Source organism: Drosophila persimilis, unplaced genomic scaffold, assembly GCF_003286085.1.
Source record: "Drosophila persimilis strain 14011-0111.01,24,50 unplaced genomic scaffold, DperRS2 tig00003933-arrow-pilon, whole genome shotgun sequence".
Taxonomy (NCBI): domain Eukaryota; kingdom Metazoa; phylum Arthropoda; class Insecta; order Diptera; family Drosophilidae; genus Drosophila; species Drosophila persimilis.
The window spans coordinates 2,012,028-2,033,905 of NW_020825706.1; the positions used below are offsets into that span (position 1 = coordinate 2,012,028).

Here is a 21,878-nt window from a genome sequence, read left to right on the forward strand (position 1 = left end):
TAGATTATGCTGTTTGGTGTATATGTACATTCCCCAGCTAGCTTCTCTTATTTACAGTTAAAATTTCAGAAGAAAATTTATATTTTTGATACATTTGTACACTACGAGATCAGGTACTTGATGCTAGTACTATCAGCTCATGAATTCCCGAAACACTTCCAGCAACTTAGCCATTAAATAAAATTTCTTCTCTGATTTTGTCTGAAATGCGAACAACCAAAACATTCACTGATGTTTGATAATGATAATGAAATGAAATAAGGGAAATAAAAATGCAAGAAATTAAATGAAAAATAACTCATACAGGCCGATCGTTCCACAGATCGAGGCTATAGTCTCGTAGGCCTTGCAGGGTATAAAAACTAAAAAAATAATAATACAAAATTAATGAAATGAAATTAATGGCAAATAATAGAAATCAAAATTAAAGAAAATTAAAACAAACAAAAAAATGTCTTAAACAATAAATCATAACCGAAAAAGAGGCAAGAATTATTCGACACACATTTGAAGGGCGATCTGAAATTTGTTCAATGCTTAAGGAAATCGAGCTTAAATAATACTGTTCCAAAATTTGCCGACATATATATGGCATAGTCGACAGACGGTAAAGGTATAAAATTACACTTAAAGATAAATATATGCACGTGCTCAAAAAAATTCAACTAAAATATTGCATGGCTATTGGGAGCCTCTTAATTTTGCAGTACAGCTGGGAAAAGTGCAGCATTTGCAGACCCTGCGGAGACACAATATAATGTGTTAGAAAATTCGATATGAACACAGAAAACAGACAACTATACACACTGTACACCCACTAGGAGACGGCTAATCTACAGAGAAATAGGCTAATACACATTAAACATTAAGACAGGACAAATTCTACTGATTCTTCTCCGACCACATCGCAGAAGAAGCCATCGACGATATACCAGAGTCCCCATCATCTCGCGATTGGGAAACTTTCGGTATGGCCTCAATTAATCGCACCATTTTCACATGCGCTTCTGCTGTCACTGGTACAACTTCCGTTGACTTGCGTTTTAGTCGTTTCTTATCCGCAGCCGGCTTTGTCTTAACCACATTCAAATTGCCAATATCATCTTCTGGATGGACTTGTTTGCGCTCCGTACTCATGAGTTGCATTTTATACTCGGAAATGTCGATGGGCTTGCTTTTATCACGATCTACATTTTTCAGCACGATATTCCCGTCATTGAGCTGCAAGTGAAAAGCGAAATGCCATATAAATCGGTTGCAGAACTATCTCACATCGTCAACAGCTTACCAATTTCAATGAGGCAAAAAAATGCCGACCCATGGTGGTATTATCTTTGCCCTGCATCACATCGGCCAGTGTAGCTCTGCCATGGCCCTGCTGACACGTTTCGATGATCTCGGTTCCCAAATCTTGAAATTTGAAATTCTGCCTTTCGTGAGCTACTTCCAGCATGGGCGCTATTTTGATGTGCCAATCCCTCACCTGCAATTAAATTGGTTAGTTCTTTTCTTGGATTGAAAGTGTAATCTTAAGGGTTTCCTACCAGATCGCTGGAGTCTGAAAAGCCTCCTTTGTCAATTCGGAACGGATTATCAACTCCCAGGTCACTGCCATGAGTACTGTTCGCATCATCCCTCCAGTCGTCGTGGGCCATCGCACTTCCAGGTCTGCTTGGGTTAGTCGGCGCTTCGTTTATGTTTAAACTACTTAAAATTGAGTCAATTTGTGTGGTACCTAAGCCACTGTCGTCTAGGTTGGTTTGATCATTTGCTGGCACCGATGCTCCTGCATCTGGTTGTGTGGTATCTAGAGCAGGGACATCTGCCTTGGGTTGATCATCTGCAGACATAGCTGCTGCGTCAAGTTGTGTGGCATCTAAGCCACTGTCGTCACCGTTGGCTTGCCCATTTGCAGGCAATGCTGCTGCCTCTAGTTGTGTGGCATTTACAGGCAGTACTGCTTTGTCAGTTTGTGTGTCATTTAAGCCACTGCCGTCCACGTTGGCGGATTCATTTGCTTCTGCCTCAAGTTGTGTGGCATCTAAACCACTGTCACATTTATCCAACGCTGCGGCGACAAGCTTTTTGTCATCTGCAGGACCTTCGTCCCCGTCGGTAGGTTCGCTAAATCCAAGAAGGGTTTCAACCGATATTGGCCGCGAATCGTACCTCATGTCGTCAACGCCAGAGTCGTGAGTGGGTCGCCGAAAGCCCAAGAAATCTATTTAGAAGCAAGTTAAAGCTAATAATTTCTAGCAAACATGAGAAATGTTGGAAAATCAAGACACATACTATTATCCAAGTCAAACTCCAAGCTTAGCCTCATTGGATCATTACGTTCTCTGCCTGTGGCAGATTCTTCGGTATACTCTACGATCGCAGGTGTCAACAGTCGGACAGCTTTTGGAGGCTTTGGTTCTGCATCTCGTTTGGTGGGAATGCGCTAAAATGGGTGAATAAAAAGAAAATTAGTTATAAACATTGAATGGCCAGGGATGTGCACTACTTACAGCCTTCTTGAACAAATCGAAGTCTGTTGGAAGCTTGAAAAGGTTTCTCCGTCTTAGACGGGCTTCGGGAATCCCAAAAATGTTAAATTCAAGCGGATAACAGACTTCTATTGGAATGGTCACAACTTCTTCGACGAAAGTGGGCGGCCGTTCAGGAGATTCGTCTTCCGTTATACCAACCAGAGCCCGCATCTCGTCATCGATGAGCACAGTGACGGTATCCTTGTTGGGCACTCCTGGTAGAATATCTCTGACCATCACCTTGGGCGACAGCGACTGCAGGCGACGTTCGTCGATATCTGAAAGTACAACACCTTCGTCGTCAGAAGACAGGCCTGCAAAAACTGTTCGCAAGTCAAGTGTGCAAATTCGCGGATAATGTCCACAACAAAAGATGCAAAAAAAGAAACAATAATGTGAGTATCAACTTCTACAAAAACAAAAAATGATTCAAAAAATCTTATCCGTAGTACGCTTAAAGTATTGGGTTAGTGATTAGTTTACCTTTCGGCTTTTCGCAACCGATTGTCAACGCATTCATTTCAGAGTCCGCAGTGTCCAAGATACTCGACTCGTTCCGTGTAGCTGGCAGGAGGGTGCTGCTCAAAGCAGGTCCTTCCACTAGGCTTGCACTCAAAGCGGCACTCTCAAGTTTGCTGCTGTCCAGCGTCGTGATATCCAGGGTCATACCCAGACCCGAGTCCGATGAGTTTAACGTTTGCAACTTTTCCCTCGGGTTTAGCGTTTCATTCACTTCCATAGGCTCCGACACCTCTTCTGGCATCGTCCCGATAGATGAGTCCAATGCCTCCATTGCTTCATCTTCTGTTCGCGGCTTTTTATTGCAACTGGCATCGATCTCCACCGCCTCGAGCGTTCTTTTCATTGTTTCCGCCAACATGCTTCCACTGCTTCTCGCCCTCACTGTGGCACCATAGCGCGAGGCCAGCATTTGGTTCTCCAGGGCAATGTATTCAGAGAGAAACTCATCCGTGGTCATGTGAACGTTGAGAATATCCTGACTAAGATTCTGCGAATTAACGTACTCTTTAATCAGACTGAGTCGCTCGAATTGTATGTCGGGGAGCAGCGTATTGTAGCGGTGCTCGATGTGATAAGTGAACAGCTTATACTGCTTCTTTTCATCGATCTCCGAGGCCTGACGGGGATCCACGATCGGGGCATTTCGCCACAGATTGGGAGGCGTATGGTCCTGGTACAGATACTCGATCGTTCTGTTTCTGCTACACTTTGCCATGCCCGTTGTACTAAACCGCTTCTCCTCGGACATTGTCTTGAAGGCTCGTGGTTCTAGATTCACCAGAAACGGATCAATGGTTTTTTGCGCGAGTTTTTTTACTCGACGCTTCCGTGGTTCTTCCGGCTTGGGTGCACTGCTCTCCTGGCTGTAAAGAGAAAGGGGATGGCGGTTAGGATGATTAGCATACCACTGAGAATTGGATAATTCAGAGAAGTAGAAGTCACACTGCTCTCATGTTGCCGTAGACTAAACAGATCTCTTATTTGAGCATTTAGTAAACAGGAATCCGAACACGAACCGGCGTGTAGATCAAGTAAACAAATCGATAGAAAGGGGAAGCGCAAGAGAAACGCTGATAAGAGGTACAATTTCGCATCCGATAACGAAGAAACACCGCTGAAGCGGTCGTCTTTGAAGAGCACATGGAACCGGCCGGCAGCATCTACTTCTCTCCCTCTCTTCGCCCCACAAACACGCACGTGGTACTCACCCACTGGTATTCTTTTCACTGGCTTCGCGTTGCGCTGATGACATTGACTCGTTTATGTGCTCCGTGGTTTGGCCGATGTACTCCACGCGATCGGCATAGATCTTTCCCAACGACTGGATGGCACTGCCGCCACAACCCAGCGCAACACGACGCGGCACATTCCTGTCCTTGCAAAGCCGTAGCAGATGATTGCCGTACTGGGGAATACATTTTTATACACACAATTCTTATATAATTGAATCATGCTTACATATTCCGTGGAGAGACGTAGGTCCGTGGAGTAGTCAGAGTTCTTACTGATCTCCTCGAGGAGCACCACCAGGATGGATAGATCTGGCTGCTCCTCATATGCAACGATGCTCTTGGCGACATTTGTTGCAGGCCGTTGTCTAGCCACCTCTAAGACTTGCTCCCTCTGCTTTTTGGTGGAAGCGGGATCTATAGAGAATGTTAAAAATTAGATTTCCATTCATTCATTCAGCATTCAGCCATTCATAAGTATGGAAATAGCGCTGACTTAATCGGTGTTGATCGGTTTGTTTGTCTTTGGACCGGACCGAAACGCTATGGGCGGCGGCGCAGACAGTGGCGTCAGCATGAAACCACAGATGCAACTTACCGGATTCCTCAAACGGGTCCCCGTCCATTGCTTATGCCACAAAACTGTTTAATATTTTAACTTTTACGCGGTTTTCATTATGAGCGAGCATTCTGCGACAGGTTCCGTTGCTACTATTCCACACATAAACGCACTTACACATACGGACAGAGACACGAGGAGGGAGTAGTTTACAAAATGGTGGAGGCACGCTTCACTTTGCGTGGGCGTCACACAGAAATCATAACAATTACACGACAAACTTATTTTCACTTTGATCCAATAACGACTGAGAACTGTTATATTTCTTATTTTACGATTTGGCGCGAATGAAAGGAAAATATTTTCCCATTCGTCAGATATATGTATATAGGATTGTGACCGCGGATTTATCGTGCGACCCTCAGAAATATATCGAAACATACCGCCTAATTTTCAAAATATACCGTAAATATACTGACGAATTCAAATTATATTTTACATATTCCTCGTTTTTGATATTCCGTCGAATATTATTAGCTATATAGAACATTTAGCCATGCCATCATAGTTTTATACGATTGATGAATCAATTTTCTATTTAACTGGTGTAATGCTTTTATTGCATTTTGCGAAATAAGTCAAACAAAAAACAAGTAGCGAAATGGTCAATCAAAACAAACGAAAAAGGAAATTGGTCAATTTTCATATTCCATTGAATAATTCTGACTAACTAAATCTCTCAGCAATGCCCACATAGTTTTATCCCATTGATGAATAAAATTTCTACAAGATTGGATAGTTTTTAATCCTTGCTTTTATTGTATTTATTGTAAAAAAAGGTTTAAACAAAAAAGTTCAACAAACAAAAACGATCGCTATATTGCGTATAAGCCGTATTATAGGCCTTTGTCTACCCTATTTTGTTAGACAATAGACAATAAGCTTTAAAATATCGGTGAAATATTGAAAATAATATTGAATAATATTAAAATATATTGAAAATATATTGTTTTTGCCTGGGATGACAAACATATTCACAATTCCATAACATCCATTTCCCCCAGGGTATGTGTGCATGGAATGAGACTCATTTTTGTCAATCGGGTAAAAGAGGTCCTTACCCGATTCAAGTTCGGTTATCGATACTATCGACTGGTTACGAGTGGTGCGCGCCAAATCTATCTTTTTTGAATGTGAGCGACAAGAATTTAAATGTTATCAACCGGGCCATTACCGATTCAACAAATACGACGATTCCCTCAATTTTGATCTTCCGTCGAATATCAGCTATATGGAAGATTTAGCCATGCCCACATAATTTTATACGATTGATGAATCAATTTTCTACTTGATTGACTTAATTTAAATAATAGCTTTTATTGGATTTCTATATAACGTTGAAAATGTAATTTAATAGATTGATGAAACTGGCAAAATATACCATTATATACCGATATACCGTAAATATACCGTCGGTATATGCGGTCACCGCATAGCATCTTATGGGCGGTTGAAATAGCGAAGGTTGGCAGTGTATATTTTATTCCTGCAAAACCGCATTTGGTCTTTGGTGGCGTTTGAAGTTTTTCGACGATCAAAAAAAAAAATGCCTGCAAATAAAAAAATTGAAGGAAACTCTAAAGGTAAACGAAGGTAAAAGGGCGTTCGCCCAAGGTGTTGCGCACCTTCAGGCAGCGCTTCTGCGACAGGGTTCTTTTTTTTCGCCCGTACCCAGGGCGAGGACGCGGCGCTGGCACTCGCCGAAAGCCACGCCATGGCTGCTGGTGGGCCCGTCGTCCTCTGCGACGGGCAGTTCAAAAATCGTCTCGAGACCGGTGGGCCTCGACTTTGCGATGGCGTCTGGGAGCCGGTGGTCGGCTTCAGGCTGGGCTTCGTGGCCAGGCGGCTGGGCTGCTGGCGGCTGGGAGTAAGACTGGGCCTGGCGGTGCTCTGGCTCTTGCTCTTGCAGGCGCGCGGCGGCATTTGGCGCCGAACCACAGTCGCGGTTGCCACCGATCCTGCATCCCCCGTTATACTCCCAGCTGAAATGAGACGAAATGAGAAATGATTTACGACTGTCCGATGGCCGCAGAACCCAGTACTTCCTTTACCTTTAGCGTTTCCTTCAATTTTTATACCCGATACTCAAAATGAGTATTGGGGTATATTAGATTTGTGGTAAAAGTGGATGTGTGTAACGTCCAGAAGGAATCGTTTCCGACCCCATAAAGTATATATATTCTTGATCAGCATCAATAGCCGAGTCGATTGAGCCATGTCTGTCTGTCCGTCTGTCCGTCTGTCCGTCCGTCCGTCTGTCCGTCTGTCCGTCTGTCCGTCCCCTTCAGCGCCTAATGCTCAAAGACTATAAGAGCTAGAGCAACGATGTTTTGGATCCAGACTTCTGTGATATGTCACTGCTCCAAAAATATTTCAAAACTTTGCCCCGCCCACTTCCGCCCCCACAAAGGGCGAAAATCTGTGGCATCCACAATTTCGACGATACGAGAAAACTAAAAACGCAGAATCGTAGAAGATGACTATATCTTACAGAGTGCAAAATCTGAACCAGATCGTATAATTATTACAGCCAGAATCACGAAAACAATTTCACTCTTTCTCGCTCTGTCTCACTCTAACACACAGGTTTCATGGTCGGTTTTGCCAATTGCAAAATATGAGTTCAAGGATCTCAGAACCTATAAAAGCCAGAGCAACCAAATTTGGTATCCACACTCCTGTGATATCGGACCTTGACCGTTTCCTGTCCAAATTTCGCCACACCCCCTTCCGCCCCCGCAAAGGACGAAAATCTGAGGCAACCACAAATCTCAGAGACTATTAAGGCTAGAATAACCAAATTTGGTACACACACTCCTTTAAGATGTCACTATAAAACGTATATCTCAGAATTTCGCCCCACCCCCATCCGCCCCCACAAAGGACGAAAATCTGTTGCATCCACAATATTGCAGATTCGAGAAAACTAAAAACGCAGAATCATAGATAATGACCATATCTATTAGATTGCTGAATCTGGATCAGATCAGATCATTTTTATAGCCAAAAGGAACAAATCAATTTGCAGTGGCTACGCAGCGCCCGACGTCACGCTCAGACTGATTTTCTGTCTCTCTCGCACGCACTCTTTGTCGTGTCGTTTAATATTAGCGTCTGCCGGAGGAGAGCCATACTGACTTAGTATCGGGTATAACTGTAGAGTTGCGGTGTCCGCAGCAACTCACAACGTTCCCCCTCGTTTTATTTGCAGGCATTTTTTTTTATCTTTTTCCTACTTTTCCGTCTCCTGGGTAAACCTTTGGACTTCTCAAACGAGTCGATGTAATTAGCAATCGAGAGGAGAGAGATTGTGGTTGGAGTATCTGAATCCAAAGCCATCCTTCATGTTGATGGCTTCATGTTATGTGTTGTCTTTGCTACTAAGTATATCTTACTCTCGTTAGCCGGATTTTGGTGCCGTGCATCGTTTGGTGGAATGCCCTACGCATTCCCTACGCCAGCGCGCACCGCTGACACCACAGCGACAAACACAAACCACGGCAAATCCGCACAAAAAGGCGCCAAACCCAAAAGGGAACGCCGAAACGACGTCACTCTCTCACGTCAAAACGGGAGAAATGGGTGAGGGAGAAGGCGGAGGAGAGCGATCAAGCCAACGCCCAGGCGCGGCATGCCATGGAAGCCGACTCAAGCCAAATAACAATCCCACGCACACACACACAAACGCGACTTCATCTGTGTAAAGTGCGGTGGTTTCGTCCACCGCACCCAGCTAAATGCGAAAATTGCGGCGGTTTAACAACTTCTGTCAACGCGGCTTCGGCTGTGTAAAGTGCGGTGGTTCGTCCTGTAGTATGCTCATATTAAAGTAAAGTAAAGTATTCATTATTACGAATACCCACTGTACCGACGGTACTTAAAGAATACACACTGTAACACTTTGTTTCAGTGTTTACGTAACAATAAAGTCCCAGACATTCTGGGTGATCGTATTACGATTCACTCAAGAATGCCTCGAGCGACCCAAGTGCAGCGTCAGCATGTTCCCATGACTTGACGGCACTAATATACATGCATACACACATATATCTTCCCTCGCGCTCTCGCTGCCAACAGCGCTGAGCATATTCACACATATACATACTAACATATAAGAGATAAGAACACATAGTTCTGCCGCTCCGCTGCCGGCGTCACTGGCAGCGCAGCTTCGCGGCTTTTGGCTTACAAAAGCCCAAAACACAATTGTAAAAGAGAGAACATAAACGACAATAAAAGAGATCGGAGGGTTGAGCCCCAACGATCCAGAAAAACGGATTGAACATCGATTTACAGTCCACTGCACCCAGCTAAATGCGAAAGTTGCGGCGGTTCGCACCCAGCCAACTACAGGGCCTACGCTGATGCTGACATGAAGATCATGGAGCCTGCTCCGAGGACAGGAACGGACTGAGAAGACGCAATCCATTTTAAAAGAATACACATGTTATTGTTAAGTCTATTGTTACCTTAACTTTGTTTACTCAAAATACTTGCATGAAAAAACACCGAATACCTACAACTAGTGTTGCCTTCCAATTGCTAAGCTAAAAACATTGCAACTACATGTAAAATGTAAAATATGGCATGTATTATTTGAATTTAGTACATATACAAATAAGTAGATGGCGTATAGGAGCGGTGGCGCTAGAGTTGCTCATGCATCTGCCTGGCCTCGGGATGTGGCCGGCTTTCACACGTTTTTCCCCATTTGAAGGAAGTAAGGGCATAACCGGATTGGATGATACTCTTTGGAGCAGAGATCACACGTGCTCCTCGTTTGATTCACTGTGGTCTCGAACGAGTGGGCACTCCTAGGATAAGGACTTCCTTGAGACCGAAACGGATTGCTTCTCGAATTGTCTGAACTGCGTATGCTCGCCCTGGAGTGGGCCTGAGTCTCCATGCCTGGATGGTCGTCCTCGGTCATTTCGAGAGACAGGTACCGCTCCGCCAGGAACTTGTCCATGGCGTGCCAGTTGGGAATTTCGGACTTGTGCGTCACGGATTGCTCCCAAAGCTCTAAGGTCGTCTTTGGCAGCTTAGCGGAAATGAGGTACACTAAAACTCCGTCAGCGAAAACGCTGTCTGTGGAGACCTCGGAATGGGTGAGTGTCGTGAGGCACTTGTGGACGGCCCTGTGGAGCTCTTTTAGCGCTGCTGCTGACTCGGTACGGATTTGGGGCAGACTGAAAAGGATCTTCAGCTGGGCCTTGAGTATCAGCCTCTTGTTTTGGAAACGCTCACGGAGGGCGTTCCATGCGGACGCGAAACCCTCGTTCGTAAGTGGAGCCTGTGCCACTATGTCGTGGGCTTCACCGCTGGTCTTTTTGTTGAGGTGGAACAGTTTTTCCACTGGAGCCAACTTTGGGTTTTCTATGTAGATGGCGGTGAACAGGGCTCGGAACGTGGGTAACTGCTGGTAGTCCCCACTGAAAACTTCAGTGTCACATGGAGGGAGGCGGCAACCGTAAGTGAAATGAAGTGAGCCGCTGACACTACGGAGGTTCGATGGTAAAAGAGTGTATTTTTTAGTTTTGGAATTGTAATGATGAAGCTCTCACAATATTAACGGCGCTGCCCGTGTCGAACATAGCGGAAAAAATATTTTTATAAGTTTTGCGTTTTAGATCAGTGTAAAAATATACTCCTACCTGGTCAAACTGCATTTTCTTTGCACTTTAAGAAGCCTCCAGAACTAATCATTGTTCGAAGAGCAGCGGCCACACTATGGCTAAACACTTGATTGGCAGCTTTGACCTTCAAAGCTATTTGGATATATATGCTTTGTTGTTATTTTCGGGCAGAGTCGCGTTGAATTTCTGGAATCGATTTCATACAGTTCTTCGACTATTTTCCATGAAACAACGACATCAGGGGTATAAAGATTTCTATTTCGGACAATGTTCCTTAGCGATTTAATCATATGTGGAACATCGTAAATCGCAAATTTTTCTTTATCTTGAACTTTAAAGCTGGGGTTCTTAATGTCGACTCCCAGTCTTCTGAAACCAGCTCTATTATTTGAGCCCTGGTCGCAAATAGCTGCTCGTACATTAAGCCTTGTGCCTAAGGCTTGTGCTTGTTCAATATTAGCCGTCACTTTATTTAAAAGGGCTTCGTGTTTTATACCATTTATACCAGCAGTTACAGTATAACTTAAAACGTATTTCCAGTTTTCAAATAGGCCTCTTATCATGAAAACACAGACTTGCTGCCCTAAAAGGCTTTTTGTATTTTGGCCATCATTTTTGTAGCCTTGAATTTCATCGAGTGCAATCTTAATCTTAATTTCGTCAAATAAAATTACTGCTTCTTTTCCCTTAGAACTCATTCCATCAAAAATTGTCTTTAAATTGCTGAGTAAATCAGGATTAAATCCTGGCCTCATGTTTTTCAGCACAGCCCATCGCGCTAACGTGCGTTTTGATGGCAGTTTTAAATTTAGAACATCTCGAAGATATTCATAAGTCCTTGACGAGTAAAAGTTAATATTTTTCGCAATTACTTTTTCTGCGGGGCTATAGCTCAATGTCTTTTTTAAAATCATGATACATATCATTTTTGCCTCAGCAGAAACATGAGTCATCTTGGCTATTATGGGAATAATATTTGGTTTTAAGTTAGTTGTTTTGATTCTGTAACGCCTATTCCTGCGATATACAACCCTTTTTAAGGCAAAAAATCGATCTTTCAATTTTTTAAAGCCATTCTCTCTTTTTTTTTGGTCAGCCATTAACTCATAATATTAATGGGGAATAAACACAACGTACCAGCGGAAAAACGAATCACTTGTCTTTCTCACAAGCTTCGCGCGCGCTTTTTGTCTATCCATCATTCCACGCATTCATACTCACACACACTTACGAGCCCTTTAAGAGTACTAACACTTTTCTAAGAAGCTTGCCACCAAGACATCAAGACAACAGTAATTTTGAAAACCCTCATGCAATATACGAATGTAATAAACTTTATTTTTTATGTACATATGTATGTACATAAGATATTTTATAATTGAATTAGAAAATTTATGGGTATTGTCCAAGAGAGTATTCAAGGTGCGACCGGCATCTAAATTTTTGCTTTGCAGATTCCCGTCGGAAAGCGCGCGATTGACAATTGATTTGAAATATATGTAAAACCAATTCCATTTATATTTATGCATATTTATTTAAGTATATATATATTTTTTCTTATATTGTATATTTAGATACAGCATTGTTTTAGTTATAATAAACAAAAAAGTCGAGAACCGACGGCGTTTGCATAATTTTTATAATTTATAATAATCCTGTTTGAAATAAGGAAATAAATGTGTAATTATATTATTGTAATATTTTATATTTTGTGGTATAAATCAAACAAATAACAGCTTTTATTTTATTTCCCGCGCCCTAGTGTACCATACCCCCACCCCCTGCCCATTCTTCATTTATTTTGTGGCGGTAGGTCAGTCCATCAAAAGACCCGAAACAAGAACCAAACTCAAATTTCAGTTCTAGCGGCCAGCAATAGTAAACACACACACGCAAAGTACGTGAGAATGCATGTGCACCCATACACTAAAACATGCTGGTGGCAAAACAGAACCAGACCTGAGAGAGTTCAAAAAATCTGAAAAAGCATACAATCACATATTTTTGTCGAAACATATTGCGTGTGTACTAACACATGCAAAGATGTTCTCTCTGCGCTCTCTCTCTCATGATGACGTCACTCTGGGGTACGCAACGCGCTAGCCAGTGTGTGACGCTTTCGTTGTATGAACTGGCACATCTATATACTGTATGGTTAGTGGTTATACCGATATATCTAAATATATATCGAAAATCGGTATTTTTAGTGTGTTTTCGGTATTTGGTATTTCGGTACCCGCTGGCACTAGGGATTTATGCAGTCAATCTATTTCATCAATCTATTAAATTTAATTTTCAATGAAATCCAATTAAAGCAAGTATTAAGAATAAGCCTGTCAATTAAAAAATAGATTCACTAATCGGATACAATTATGTGGGCATGGCTAAATGTTTTATCTAGCTAGTAATATTCGACGGAAGATCAAAATCGAGGAATATGTAAAATATAACTTGAATTCGTTAGTATATTTACGGTATATTTCGAAATTGAGACGGTATATTTCTGAGAGTCGATTTATGTGAAGACAGAAAATGGTCACATTGACAAAAACAAAAGACTGCAGAAATTTGCTCGAGGAAATTTTGAAAATTCGGGATAAACAGACATAAGGAATAGGACTCTCTCTACTCTTTTTACCGCTCAGAATGTCAACCCAAGAGACCCAGGTATCCAGCCTGCCGATGCCGCCGGAGCGGTACATCAGCAACTACACGGAGGAGAACATACGCCGCAATCGCGCACCACGTCCACCGCTGCCCCCCTCGCAGCACGAAGTTTACAGTATGTTCGGCATCCAGTACAACAATGACGAGATGATACGCTCCCTGGAGTCGCAGAACATCAAGCGCCTGATACCCATACACTTTGACCGTCGCAAGGAGCTGAAAAAGTTGAACCACTCGCTGCTGGTAAATTTTCTGGATCTGATAGACTTCCTCATCCTCAATCCCGACAGTCCCCGGCGAACAGAGAAGGTGAGTTGGCACCAGAACCAGGCAAATCCATGGATTAATCTTGATAAATGAACCCCTTTGCAGATAGATGACCTTAGCCTGCTGTTCGTCAACATGCATCACCTGTTGAACGAGTTTCGGCCGCATCAGGCCCGTGAAACGCTGCGCGTGATGATGGAAATGCAGAAGCGTCAGCGTGTGGAGACCGCCACCCGTTTTCAGAAGCACTTGGAGCGTGTGCGGGACATCGTAAACAGCGCCTTTTCCGCCCTGCCTGTCCTGTGCGACGACGATGAGAAGGGCAATGCCAAAGTCAAGTCGGAAGTGGATCCCCTCGAATCGAATGCGGCGGCCAAGAACGATCCGAGCTATCAGCATGATCGCATGATGTGCAAGCTGGTGGATGGCATCGAATGAGATTGCAGGCCAGAATGATGATTGAAGGAAGACTGGTCATTGTGAATGGCACGAAGTTATAGCACCCATATTTATAGCACCTTATAGACCCCTAAGAATAAAGTACATAGTTTTTGTTTTGTGATGATAATCGTATATTACATGCCTTGCGATTAATTCCTGCAACTAAAGATTCTTCCATTCACATTGATTGAAACTGTTTAGTCATTCGAGTGATACATTTTACGAGAGATCATATCACTTCTCTGTCGTGTGGCGGCGTATCTTGAGATAAGGGGTGTGTATCTCTACAGATTTCACCACCGAAATGACGTAGCCAATGAAACGTGATATTGTTTTAGAAAGGGATAATCATGGATATGGAAGAGAACATTATTTGAGGCAGCCTCCCTCGAAAAGTGTTCCGGTTGCTACCTACCTCATAGTCTTATCACCAGTACAGCGCGTTACATTATAATATAACCATAGACTAAGATTTCAGAATGGATATTTCTAACGATTAGGAAACCCTTAGAAAAATGTGGAATAAAGAGTGTTTTCATAATTAAGTGCTTCTTCATGAATCATGATGAATCGATATATAGTTTTCCAACGCACTGTACTTGTCTCCCTCTATGACAACGTGTTCCCTCCGGATAAAGATAAAGTTTTATGTGTTTATTACCTTCTTTAGGCTGTAATTCTAGGCGATAAGAGATGTGTAGATGAATCTTCAGGTTTTATTGAGACAAATCCCGATAAAAGCAGCTACCATTCGTACGAGCAGATCATTTACCGCGCAGCAGTGCAGCAAGTGGCATCATCCGTGAACTGGGATCTTCTCTACGACCTCTGAGATTAATTGTGATAGTGCTTTTCAATTAAGAACTCATACATCGTATTAATTGAACAATTGAGAACATTCAAGTGCAGCTTAATAAGAAATTCATACAGTGATCGGCAGATATACGCATAAAGATGTCGGAAAAGTATATTGAACGTGTGGATCCAGCGAAAAGTAAAGGTAAATCCTTAAATCGAATGGAACAAGCCCAAAATATCAAAGGAACTAGTGAAAATAAATTGTGAACTAAATATAAAATGCCAATTCATCATAGATTTTGTTTTTAAAAGTGATTGGAACTCTCTATTACACGTTCCAAAACAATATGGTGGTATAAAACCTATACAATGATCAGATTGTGAAGAGTACAGCTTGGGAACTAGTATTATCAAAGTGCTCCCCTAATCTCAAAGAAGGGAGAGATTGTCCCGTCCCCAACCATAAAGTGCAATTAAAACAAGTGTATAAATCTTTTGGGTTACAGAACCAGACGTGGACAACGACACGGATGGTGATTCGAACAGCACGGCTGAGGCCTCACCCACGCCCAAAGAGGATGCACCAGCGGACTTCGATAAGGCCATCGAGGCGGCTGGCTTCGGGATCTTCAATCTTCTGCTGCTCTTCGTTTCGATACCCGCCCAGAGTGCGGCCATTTTCGAGTCCAGTTCCATGTCGTTTATCCTGCCGGTGGCCGAGTGCGATCTCCGTCTGACTCTCGAGGACAAGGGTGTCCTGAATGCGGTGGCCTATGCCGGCATGACCATATCGGCCATTGCCTGGGGCTATCTGGCCGACACCAAAGGACGTAAGAAGATCCTCTACTGGGGCTACCTGATCGATGCCGTTTGTGTCTTTGGCAGTGCGCTCAGTCAGAACTTTATGATGCTGGTGGTCTTCAAGTTTCTCGGTGGATTAGTGTAGGTTTCCATGATCCATTCTTTGTGGTTTTTACTGAAAGAAATCCATTCTTTTAATAGGGTAAATGGTCCCGCAGCTGTTCTGTTTACCTACCTGACGGAGATGCATGGACCCAAGCACAGATCTTCAGTTCTAATGATTGTTGGGATGGTTACATCCACGGCAACCGTCTCACTGCCTCTGCTGGCCTGGGGCATCTTTCCCAGGGACTGGGACTTTGAAATCGTGGGTCTCACAAGTAAGTTGTATCCCCGGCGTATCCTTAAACACTACTAATTCTGATGTTCCATAGTTCACAGTTGGCAAATCTTTTTGTTTGTCTTGGGCATCCCAAGTCTTGTGAGTGGTTTGATATTTTGTGCCATGCCAGAGAGTCCACGCTTTCTGATGGCCCAAGGACGCACGGAGGAGGCTTTGCAGGCCTTCCAGCATATCTATCATGTGAATACGCGCAAGCCCAAGGATACCTATCCAGTGAGTATCCTCAAACCAGAGAAGAAAAAGCCTATAGCGGCTTAAACTCTTCTTTTTTGCAGATCAAGGTACTCGTGCAAGAGGCGCCCAATCGCAAGGCCAACCAGGACGAGGTCATCTACACCATTGAGGAGAAAACCGGCGAGAAAGTGCCGCAGAAGCCTCAGTCGCGCACTCTGATGGAGAGTCTCCGCGCTGGCTTTGGCCAAATGAAGCCTCTGGCTCACAAGCCCCTGCTCAGCCTCTCCCTGCTGCTGTACATCATGCAATTCAGCATCTTCCTGGGCATGAACACCATCCGTTTGTGGCTGCCGCAGCTGTTTGCCTCCATGGCGGAGTACGAGGCGGAGTTCAGTGGGGCCACTGCCAGCATGTGCACCATTCTCGAGTTTAGCGTCAATAAAACAGCTGAGACTGCCTTAGATTACGCCAATGCCTGTTCCCAGGTAAGATCTATCTTCCAACTCTGCGCTAGATAAGACTTATCTGTCAGTTAACTTTATGTCCAATCATCGTGAGAGTGACGTAAACCTTTCTCTAACTTTATCTAACTCTCGTCTCCCATCTGTGATCTGTCTTGCAGCCAAAGGAGATTTCCATGGACATGTATATAAACAACATCATTGTCTCGGCCTGCGGCTTCGTTGGTTACTTCTTTGCGGGTGGCCTTCTGAAGGCATTAGGCCCCAAACGTCTGATGAGTAAGTATTTCTACACATTTATTTATTCCTTATATTATTGATTGAGGATTTTCTGCCTTCAGCCTATGGTCTGTATCTTTCTGGAGCATTTGGCATGCTGCTTTACTTCTCGGTCAGCAGCATGATGACTCTTTTCGTCTCTGCCACATTTCTGACCATCACCGGCATAGCAGTCTCCTCTCTGTTGGGTGCAGTGGTGGCCCTATTTCCCACCCAACTCAGGTGAGTGTTCCCCTTACAATCTGTTGTCTGTAATCTCCATAGAGATTTGTTTCCCTTCAGAACTGTTGTCGTGGCCATAGCCATGATGTGCGGCCGCTTTGGTGCCTTGTCGGGTAATCTGCTCTTTCCGGTCTTCATTCAGATCGGTTGTTTGCCTCCCTTTATAATGGTATCATCGGTGCTGCTGTGTAAGTTTTCCACTTGAGATTACGTCTTCCCAGATATGGGTCTATCTCTCTTTCTTCTTTCAGTGGCTGGCACACTCTCCATATTCGTGCCCAATCCGGCAAAGGCTGCCTTTTCTTAAGGAATTGTGTTTAAATTATGGCTTAAGGACACATCAAGTGGTTGAAGCTGCCACTGAATTGTAACTTAATCTTAGGAAAATTTAGTTGTACAAATTAGCAATTATTGGGGGCTTAAGACAATGTCTGTAACTATTTATATTTACCTTAGGAAAACCCATTCAAATATACATACATATGTATTTATCTGCATACTCGTATCGTATCTTTATTGCTTTGTTCAGTGAAAGGATGTGCTGGTTGGGCCAGGACAAAGGCAAGCCTTCGACATGCAAATCTCATTAACACCAATTAAGTGGAAGCCAACAGGCAACAGGCAACAGGCAGTGGGGCGGGGCAGGCACTGTGGCAGGGCAGGCAGTGCTGGTGTGGCAGTCAGGTGTGTGGCTCTCTTACTGGGAAAACATTGAGTTGGAAGATGGAAATTAGTGATGCCTGAATCAACTAATCCGACGGCAGGCCCTCCTTAGGTGGCAGCGATTTATTAGATTGCTCGCTCCGATGATTCGTGAGGGCAGATCCTCTTCATGGGAACACTCAAGTGATTCTTGCCCCCTGATGTTGAAATGTGTTTCGTTATTTCTCTGATATCCAGGAGCTCTTGCCATTAGTTGTTAAAATTTACACATTTGCTGGATATTCCTATACATTCGTTATTGATGGCCGATTCCAAAAAGGACTTTGAACATACTGCAGCAGACTTTGAGACGGCCATTGCGGAATGCGGTTTCGGACTCTTCAATATCCTCATGCTGTTCTGTGCTCTTCCCTGCCTCATGGCCATGGTCTTCTCCGCCTCGGCGATGTCCTATGTGATGCCCACCGCTGAATGCGACCTGAAGCTGACGCCCCTGGACAAGGGTCTTCTCAATGCTGTCACCTTTGCCGGGATGATCATTTCGGCCATACCCTGGGGCTTCATAGCCGACACCATGGGTCGCCGCGTGGTCCTCATTTGGGGCGGCTGGATCGATGGCCTGTTCGTGCTGTGCGCCGCCCTCTGCCAGGACTCCACGCAGCTGATGGTCTTCAAGTTCTTGGATGGCCTAATGTACACTGAACCATTCATCGACTGCCCCATCGATTTGCTAATGAGTTCTCTCCTTCGAACAGCATTTGCGGCCCATTTGCGGTGCTGGTCAGCTATCTGGCAGAGTTCCATGGCAAAAAGCATCGGCCCTATATCATGCTCTTTGTCGGTCTCTGCGTTTCCGCTTCGGCCACCTTTGTCCCGATACTCGCCTACCTCCTCCTGCCAGTGCACATCTTTTTCTCAGTGGGAAAAATGAACTGTGGGTATGGCCTCCCCTTCGAATGGAGCCTCGTTCTGAGTTCTTTCGTTTCTTTGGCAGTCCACACCTGGCAGATCTTCTTGATGGTCACTGCGTTGCCCAGCTTAACCAGCGGCTTGCTGCACATCTTTCTGCCCGAAAGTCCCAAGTTTCTGATGGCCCAAGGGAACTACAACAAAGCCCTGGAGTCCCTGCAGCGGATATACGCGATGAACAAGCGCCAGAAGCGCGAAACGTATCCTGTAAGAGATTGTCAAGGGTTTCTTAAAGTAAAACTCTAAGCACTGTCCTCTCCACAGGTGAAACATCTGACCGATGCCACGCCCGATCGCTCCGATGTCCTGGATCGACCGCGACAGCCCACCTCGCGATGGGAGCGCTTCAGCAGAGCAAAACTCAAGTTCTGGGAGGGCGTGGGGCAGCTGAAGCCCATGTTTTCCAGTCCCTATCTGTGCATTTCCCTGCAAGTCTACTGCCTGCACTTTTGCCAAATAATGTGCGTGAACTCTGTGCGCCTGTGGCTGCCACAGATCTTTGCCACCATGCACACGTTCGAGCTGCAGGGCATCAACGACACCAGCATGTGCAACGTGCTGGAGCACAACTCCCAGGTGCGGAGCATGGACTCGGCGTCGATGCAGCGGGAATGCGACCTAGTAGGTAGGCTATCGATTGCCCCGGGCTACCAGGCTTTAAATCTAATCTAATCCCCCGAAACGAATAGCACCAGAACCCGGGCATCTACACGGACAACATCATTGTGGCAGCCGTCGGCGTCGTGGGTTTCGTGATCATCTTTCCCCTGATGCGCATACCCCTGGTGGCGAATCACATATTGAGTGCGTCCCCTCCCTTGACCCTCTACGGTCTCTAATCTTCTCTGCTCCACAGAGGTGTTCCTCTTCATATGCGTCTTCCTTGCGGGTAGTCTGTATTTCGCCAAAACCTCGCTGGTCACCATGATCATTGCCGCTGTTTATCTGACAATGATGGGTGTCTGTGCCACAACGATTATTGGTATATCTGTGATAATGTTTCCCACGCTAATGAGGTGCGTACATCCCCCACATCCCCACAAACGCGGCTTAAATGATTTTCTCACCCACAGAACAATGGTTATATTGCTGATTATGACCTTTGGGCGACTGGGTTCGGTGGCTGGCAACATATTACTGCCGGTTTTCATGCAAATCAACTGCCCTGCCCCTTTCCTGTGGCTGGTGGCACTGATGAGCAGTGAGTACTAGTGCTTCTCTACTGTTTCTATACGCCTAATTCCTACCACATTCAACAGTTGCGTTTATATTTTCGGTATTCCTGAAGGTCGATATAGAGCAATCACTGGCCTAAAAGTCTCCTCCTGCTCCAAATCCTCCTCTGAGAAAACTTCTGCTGTTCTGGCCTTAGCTTTTCGCCCTGCGGAGGGGTCAGACGGGTCAGAGGATAACCGCAAATGCGAAATATGTATTAATCAACGCTATCGACTCTGCCATGCGGTTAATTCAACTTAATTACACTTTAATCACACGCAGACAGAAACAGAAAGTAACTTTGATTAATTTTTGCTGCTGTCTGAAAAGAAAAACTCCCCCTATATGCGTGTGTGTGTATCTGGTTAATTATTCTTTTGCGGTCATCAATTAATTTGCACAATTTGCAAAAAAAAACAACACTCGCTTTGGTTGAAAAGACACTCCTTGATATATGATATTCCCCTTTTCCCACAATTAGTGCAACGCGCAACGCGGACATATGATACTCCCTTCTACTGAATGGAGCCCAGTTCTCATGCTATCAAAACAGAGCCAAGCGATAATTGACACATGTTGCTTTTGGGGTGGGGTTATACTTTCTTCGTTCTCCTTTTTCACGTCTACACGCAGAGAAAAAATCAGGGGGACACCTGTAACAGAGCAACAGCGCTGTTAGCATCCCAGGTTAACAGCCTGTTATCTCCGACGCCTCTCAGTTAACAGCCTGTTATCTCTGCCGGCTCTCAGTTAACAGCCTGTTATCGCTAGCGGCTCTCAGTTAACAGCCAGTTACAGCGCGTTCTGAGATTGCACACGATGTTATCACGATCCACACGATCCAGACGATCCACACGATCCTCACCATCCAAACGGCTCTCGGCCAGCCTTTGGCTTGTTCTGCTATTTATTTACCGAATGTTTATGGGCGTATTTTCTTTTTTCTCTTAGTGTAGGCTTTTCTTTTTTATTGTTTTATATTCATAGTTTTATCCTGGTTGTCGGGGTGCCTACCTTTCATCCCCCTCCCACTCGAAATAAATTTGCCTAAAAGTCTGCTTAATGCATAAATGTTTTACTAACATTTTTATCCACAATTCCCTTTGGGATTTTTTTAGGGCTTCTATTTTCGCACACTCTATAAAAACCGCCAGGGAACAACAAATGCGCATAAATTTATCATAATAAACATGCATAAATCGCGGTGAATACTCCTCCCACCCCATTCGCCCCCAACAAATGTGCAGAAATATGTTTAGGGCGTAATGAGTGGCTCGTACGCTGAAAGGGGGCGGGGCCACAGAGTCATAAACTAAATGAAACTGAATCGTAAAAAAAAACCTAAACATGGCAATGCATATAACACTCGTATGCGTTCGTGTGTGGGTGTGTTGGTCCTGGACCTCAGAGTGGGGGGGGGCCTCTGCTCCTAGTTACATGTGTATCTGTCTATCTGTGAAAACTGGGGGAGGCCACGCCAAATGTCCAGTCATAATCACACAAAAGTGCAAATATATCCACGCACGCATCACGCTGGAGGGCAGGAGATATGGAGGGGGTTCCCAGGGGGAGTCAGACATACAACATTTGCAGACATTAGCAAACACAAAAATACAACAAACAACGTTTCTAAGAGAGGGCTGTAACCGAGCTTACGGCTAGGGGATACCCTGTATTCAGAGAAGCCAAAGGCATAATGGGAAGACAAATATAATAGGGTATGGATGTATTGGGAGTTGTTGGGAGACATCAATAGGTTTTTCAATATCATTTCTATGAAAAATCACCAGAGAAAGGGATTTTGGGAATGCTATTACAACATATACAGATGCTAAGACACAGTGGGAGAGAGAGAGGAGTGTGCTTCACTCTTTTTCACTGTCTCTCTGCTAAATCCCCTACTCTCCTGCTCTCTTCTTTCCTTCCTTTGGTTGATTTAACACTTATAAGCTTCCATATCTATGCCACCCATATACCCCTC

General features: G+C 44.3%; 4 protein-coding genes across 7 annotated transcripts; 3 read left to right on the forward strand and 1 right to left on the reverse strand.

Moving 5' to 3' along the window:
- Positions 1-452: 452 nt before the first annotated feature.
- Positions 453-5,130, reverse strand: LOC6594675. 4 transcript variants are annotated; one of them, XM_026994467.1, is made up of 10 exons: positions 4,881-5,130; positions 4,512-4,699; positions 4,262-4,458; positions 3,015-3,916; positions 2,511-2,854; positions 2,293-2,443; positions 1,545-2,221; positions 1,289-1,483; positions 991-1,221; positions 453-739 (listed from the first exon to the last, which is right to left on the reverse strand). In XM_026994467.1, the coding sequence occupies exons 1-10, from the start codon at positions 4,906-4,908 to the stop codon at positions 662-664; spliced, it is 2,991 nt and encodes a 996-aa protein (XP_026850268.1). In that variant the 5' UTR covers positions 4,909-5,130; the 3' UTR covers positions 453-661. The 4 variants fall into 4 exon arrangements, with proteins under 4 accessions (XP_026850268.1, XP_002019853.1, XP_026850267.1 ...); XM_002019817.2 differs by having other exon boundaries at positions 682-1,221; positions 2,511-2,809; XM_026994466.1 differs by having other exon boundaries at positions 682-1,221.
- A 7,978-nt stretch (positions 5,131-13,108) lies between these two features.
- On the forward strand, positions 13,109-14,074 carry LOC6594677 (mediator of RNA polymerase II transcription subunit 7). Its single transcript, XM_002019819.2, has 2 exons — positions 13,109-13,513; positions 13,577-14,074. The coding sequence occupies exons 1-2, from the start codon at positions 13,184-13,186 to the stop codon at positions 13,907-13,909; spliced, it is 663 nt and encodes a 220-aa protein (XP_002019855.1). The 5' UTR covers positions 13,109-13,183; the 3' UTR covers positions 13,910-14,074.
- Positions 14,075-14,722: 648 nt separating this feature from the next.
- Positions 14,723-17,549, forward strand: LOC6594057 (synaptic vesicle glycoprotein 2B). The gene is made up of 9 exons (XM_002019820.2): positions 14,723-14,912; positions 15,217-15,652; positions 15,713-15,891; positions 15,946-16,127; positions 16,190-16,573; positions 16,711-16,828; positions 16,891-17,050; positions 17,111-17,238; positions 17,302-17,549. The coding sequence occupies exons 1-9, from the start codon at positions 14,867-14,869 to the stop codon at positions 17,355-17,357; spliced, it is 1,689 nt and encodes a 562-aa protein (XP_002019856.1). The 5' UTR covers positions 14,723-14,866; the 3' UTR covers positions 17,358-17,549.
- Positions 17,550-18,014: 465 nt separating this feature from the next.
- On the forward strand, positions 18,015-20,043 carry LOC6594058 (synaptic vesicle glycoprotein 2B). Its single transcript, XM_002019821.2, has 8 exons — positions 18,015-18,406; positions 18,469-18,647; positions 18,708-18,889; positions 18,947-19,303; positions 19,372-19,486; positions 19,539-19,698; positions 19,756-19,883; positions 19,942-20,043. The coding sequence occupies exons 1-8, from the start codon at positions 18,015-18,017 to the stop codon at positions 19,995-19,997; spliced, it is 1,569 nt and encodes a 522-aa protein (XP_002019857.2). The 3' UTR covers positions 19,998-20,043.
- Positions 20,044-21,878: the final 1,835 nt, after the last annotated feature.